Raw genomic sequence first — 5,600 nt, forward strand, 5'->3', positions numbered from 1 at the left:
AAGTCCATGAGGTCTACAGAGATATCATACCTTATTTGTGAAAGAACCATGTTTGAAAGCCAGGGCTTCCAGCACTACATCCCAAATACCTCGAGAGCTGTGGCTCTCAGCACCACTGTTGCTGTAGGTAGCATTCACTGTTCTTTAACTTCCAAGGACGTCAGGGTAGCCGTGCGCTTCCAAAGAGGGGGCACCAGGGCCTTTTTCTTCCCCTGCTTCATTCGCTCTTTATTTCTTACACTCTGACTCATTGAAGGTTTGTGGCCCTAAATGCAGTTTCTTTAGCTGTCTCTTTCCCTCCAACCCCAGGTAGTATTTTAGCCTGGATAGTTCCCATAGGTATTTCTTTATACCTAAATTCAAAAGTGTTTCTTGACTTTCTTAAACCTATGCCCTTTTCTGATCAACATCTTGCATGGCCTACCATTTCTCCCCCTCCCCTGCCCCTTGCAAAGACACTGGAATGGACATTCATCCCCAGTGGAGAGTTCAGGCTCCTGGTTTCCATAGCCTTCATCTTATCCCTACCAGCAGCCACATTTTTACGAATCTTTATTTCCTGTTTTAAGAAAGCAATATGCCTATTTTTTCTCTGCTACATAAGGTAGCATAATATTGATAGGATCTTTCAAACTATTCCTCTCTGGCCCTGGTTCTGAAACATATAGCCCCTTGAGAAACATGGCTCTGTTATTACCTATCAAGTTTTATTATATTTAAAACTGTTTCCACATCTGTCCCCCTAAACTGTGACCTCCTTGAGGATGGGGATATAATCTGGTTAATCTTCGTATCCGCAAGTGCCAAGCAGAGTGCCAGGTACATAAATTGTTGAACGAACGAACGAAGGAATGAATGAATAAATAAATGGTGCCAGAAGAGGACAATGCCACTCCATCATTTCCCCCATGTCTTGCTCTGTTTTTAGCCAAAGTACAAATTGGAAGTGTCTAAGATATTTTAACACCCAACTGTGAATAGTGTCAATGAAAATGACAATAGTTCCCTTCTCTGTTCCCCCATTCTGTCTATTTTCCCATAGAATCTTTACTGCTCAGGTTCTATATGCCTCTGCTTGATTAATTATACACTTCTTTCTTTCATCTTGAATGTTTAAACTGACAGTAATTGCCCAGAACTGAATGCATGACCTCTAAGAATCTAATACTGCTAAAAAGGGGCTGGTTTCGCATTCTAATCTGGCTGTCATAATCATCCTCAAGAGGATTGATTCAGTAACTTGGAAGAGGTTGCCATGTCAAAATAAAGGTTCAGCTCAGCTCCACTGGTCAGCCTACCAGCTGCACCTGAACTTGAAGATACCTTTGTATTGTTAGTTGTTTACATTTCTTTTTAATCAATAGATCCATGCATCTGGAGTGAAGAATCAAATATTTCGTTTTGTTTTACTTCAATTTTCAATCTATCTAAGTTTTTGTAAAATATAATAAAAATAAATTACTAGATAAATATAATGGAAAAAAGTCATGCAAAATAAAACTCCCATCTTTTTTAGAGTCAACAGACACCAGAGTACTCTGTTAAATTGCTGTAAGGTTCCTGAATGCTTACTCTCAACAGCTACACTTACCTCATCACACCCCCCTCAACCCATGATTCTGGGATTACATCAGTCTGTAAAGCAAGAAGTGAGGAGTGCTGCATGAGACTGTGTGCTTATCTAGGCCTTAGCCAAACCTTATTAAGGCCTGAACTGTCCTTGAATCCCCAGAGCCTAGCCTCCATTTTACCTAGTGGTTATTGTGTCCAGGTGAATGCCGGCACCCTTCTTTAAAGGTCTATCCACCTTGTGAGTGTGAGTTAGAATTGATGTAAATGATTCAGCGCTGTAATTAAAGGTGCAATCTCTAGAGACAGACTCAGTTTTAAACTTCTGGTTTAGCCACTTACCAGCTATAAGACCTTGAGCAAGTTATTCAACCTCTCTGTGCTTCAGTTTTTTTTATTTATAAAATTGGGATAATTATAGTATCTATCTCATAGTGATGTTGTGAGGAATAAATGATATGATGCATTCAAGATACTTAGCAAACTGTCTGGCACATAGTACAAACTCAGTAAGGTTGGCTATTATCTCCACATGACTGCCTTAATTCATTCAGGCTGCTATAACACAATACCATAAACTGGGTGACTTGTAAACAACAGAAATTTACTTCTCATGGTTCTGGAGGCTGGGAGGTCCAAGATCAAGGCGCTGGCAGATTTGGAGTCCAATGAGGGTCCACTTTCTAATTCATAGATGGTGTTTTTCTGTTCTCACATAGTGAAAGGGGTGTCTCTTTTGTGAAGGCACTAATCCCAATCATAAGGGATTCCACTTCATGACCCCATCACCACCCACAGGCTCTGCCCCTTAATACTATCACCTTGGGGGTTAGGATTTCAACATATGAATTCCGGGGGCACATAAACATTCAGACCATAGCAATGATTAATAAATGGTGTTAATGTCCCCTTCATTTCATAAGAGAGTGAAATTCCAAGTTTACAGTCCTACAGGCCCCTCAACCCATGACTCCGGGATTATGGAAATTGCTATAAGGCATGCTGTCCCTTCTCCCTTTTCCTACTCAGAGTAATGTCTCATTGCTCCCAACAAGGCTCCTGCACCCTGGCAAATCAGTTTACTTACTATTCTTCCCTTATACTTAACTAGCTAATTCTCACTTCTTGACATTTTCTCAGGACCACCATCAACCTGGATTACCCTCTTCTTTCATCTCTGTTATAGTCATTTTCCTTGTTCGAAATCAATCTCTAAAATAGCCTCCATAAACAGTAGTTCTCAAACTTTAATGTTCATCGCGATCACCTGGGGAGCCTGTTAAGCATGCCCTTTCCTGAGCTTCACCTCAAATTCTGATTTACGAGGTCTGGGGTGAAGCCCAGGAATTTAATTTTTAAAATAAGGCCTCCCTCTGTCTACCCCTCCAACTGCCAGGGGACTCTGAGGCATTAACTTTTTTGGGCCATAGATTGACAAAAAATGTTTTATAAGAAAACATGAATTAACATCACTTGAATCAATTCTTTCTCTGAATTTTCTTAAATGCTAATACTTTTAATAAAGTAACACCATATTAATTCAGCTTCATTAAATTGTAAGTCTTGATACTTGGACAGAAGCCAGTCTGCCAAAAAGAGAGGTGGGAGCCTGAGGATGAATCTCCCTTCAAGATGATAAGTAGAGCTAGCCATGCATATTTAGATAGGTGCCAATTAATTCTTTGCTGATTTATTCATTGACAAAATTCTTTGTTTAGTCCACTCAAGGTCTCATCTACTATTTCTCTCACTTGGATTATTGCCCTAGTCTCTTACCCAGTTTCCCACTTCCTCTGATGCTGCCCAATAGTCTATTTTCCACATTCAACAGAAAACAATTGAAAGGTTTTATTCAGGTGAGTGATACACTAGAATTTTATTTTTTAAAGATCACACCGGTGTTTATCGTAGGATAAGGGCCAAAAGCTTGATTAGGATCTACAAGGCCCTGCATAGTCTACTCCCAACTACCTTTCCAGCCTCATCTTGTTTTATATGCCCCCTTTCTTTCAGTTCCATGACTAGGAACAGTTCCTTCTGCTGCAGAACCTGTGCATAAGCTCTTTCATCAATTTGGAATGTTCTTCTCAGCATCCCCTCCTAACCCCATGTACCCACCCAGACACACACTTAGTTAACCCCTACTTATCTTTTGAATCTTAGCTCAAATGTCTCTTCCACAGAGATACCTCCCTGGCTTCCCACTCTAAGTCAGCTTTCATTGCTATATGTTTTCAGAGAATCATGTTACTTTTCCTCAGAATACTTGTATCAGTTTGTGATTACACAGTCATTATTATTACTGTAATTATTCAATCAATGCCCATCTTCTCTTGTAGATGGCAAGCTCCCTGAGGACCCAAAGCATATCTATTTTTGCTTGTCACTATATCCTCTGCATCTAGCATAATGATCAGCATACAGCAAGCCCTTAATAAACGTATGTTAAGAAATGGGCAGGATTCTCAACGTCAGTGGCACTGAGGCAGACGTTGTGGCGGAGAAGGGCAGTGGCTGTAGCTGCCCTTTCCGTTTCCAGGGTTCTGACCAGGTCCTTGAGGACTTCCACATGGAGATTGGCACAGGACCAGACTCAAGACACACAACTCATAACAGTTGATGAAAAATTGGCTATCACTACTTTAACTGGTGTTCCAGAAGAGCATATAAAAACTAGAAAAGTCAGGGTCTTTGTTCCTGCTCGCAATAACATGCAGTCTGGAGTAAACAACACAAAGAAATGGAAGATGGAGTTTGATACCAGGGAGCGATGGGAAAATCCTTTGATGGGTTGGGCATCAACGGCTGATCCCTTATCCAGCATGGTTCCAAGCTTCCGTACTAAAGAAGATGCAGTTTCCTTTGCAGAAAAAAATGGATGGAGCTATGACGTTGAAGAGAGGAAGGTTCCAAAACTCAAGTCCAGGTCTTATGGTGCAAACTTTTCTTGGAAGAAAAGAACAAGAGTATCCACAAAATAGGTTGTCACTGACTATATCTGTGCTTGACTGTGAATAAAGTCAGCTGTGCAGTATTTATAGTCCATGTATAATACATCTCTTAATCTCCTAATAAATTTGACCTTTAAACTCCAAAAAAAAAAAAAAAGAAATGGGCAGGATGAATCCCTTCTGTTCCTTCCCAGAGCAGACCACAATGATCTAAACTTCTCTAGTTTCCTCCCAAAGCTAACACTGTCTTGACTGTGTAGGAGTGTGTGTGTGTGACATGAGTTCAAACTCCCCTAGAGGGAAAACCCCGGTCAAGGTAATAGGACTCAAAACCTACCCACTTAATCTTTAAGCTTTTGGCCAGCTCCATCCGCCAGGGGATGAGACAAGCCTGATGCTGATGGCTCCTGCCCATTGGCCTTTGCACTGAATAGTTAGCTTGTTTCTAGAAGTCATCCAGGCATCATGGTAAAGATGGGATCCTTGTTCAAGTCATTAAGTTGCAGTTCAGCATTATCAAATCTTGTTAGCTATCACCTTAACTAGCAAATGCCCTCTATATTAAACACTGAGTAATTTTACTTTGATTAAGTTATCCATCTCACTCCTTCTGATATGCATGTAATTATAGTTCTTGAAGTGAAATCGAGGAGGAATGGTAACAAGATATTGCTGGTGACAGTGATGGGGGGATGAATGGGTTGCTAGTGTAGTGTGATGTGTCATTTCTTAGCCCAGATGCCATTCAGAATTTCACAAGAGTGGTGCCACCATTTTACATAAAAGCCACATCAACAATCTGGAAAGCTTCAGCTAAAATCACATCTGAGGTTCAAGAATTGAAATATATTGACTCCTTGTCCCTAAGCTTGTGAGTCACCCAGTAAAATCATAGACACAAAAAGATTCAAGGTATTTGAACTAGGGGACAATCAAATACCTGAATTTTTAAAAACTCAGATTGAGTCAGCAGGTTGCCTTTGCTCCCAGCATAAGTAAACTCCACATAAATCCTATGACTCCAGATGGATAGAGGCATAACATACTAATGTTTCTGTCAAAAACAAAAACAAAAACAAA

At 40.4% G+C, this 5,600-nt stretch overlaps 1 protein-coding gene across 1 annotated transcript; it reads left to right on the forward strand.

Moving 5' to 3' along the window:
- The first annotated feature begins 48 nt into the window (after positions 1-48).
- LOC100432124 (NADH dehydrogenase [ubiquinone] iron-sulfur protein 4, mitochondrial-like) lies at positions 49-4,681 on the forward strand. Its single transcript, XM_054544187.1, has 2 exons — positions 49-123; positions 4,020-4,681. The coding sequence occupies exons 1-2, from the start codon at positions 49-51 to the stop codon at positions 4,548-4,550; spliced, it is 606 nt and encodes a 201-aa protein (XP_054400162.1). The 3' UTR covers positions 4,551-4,681.
- Positions 4,682-5,600: the final 919 nt, after the last annotated feature.

The sequence above is a fragment of the Pongo abelii genome, chromosome X (genome assembly GCF_028885655.2).
Source record: "Pongo abelii isolate AG06213 chromosome X, NHGRI_mPonAbe1-v2.0_pri, whole genome shotgun sequence".
Taxonomy (NCBI): domain Eukaryota; kingdom Metazoa; phylum Chordata; class Mammalia; order Primates; family Hominidae; genus Pongo; species Pongo abelii.

Bases quoted from the DNA above. Each gene is read 5' to 3' on its own strand.
- LOC100432124 (XM_054544187.1), top strand. From the start codon at position 49: ATGTTTGAAAGCCAGGGCTTCCAGCACTACATCCCAAATACCTCGAGA. The intron at 124-4,019 runs GTAGGTAGCATT...ACGTATGTTAAG, and splicing joins CTCTCAGCACCACTGTTGCT to AAATGGGCAGGATTCTCAAC.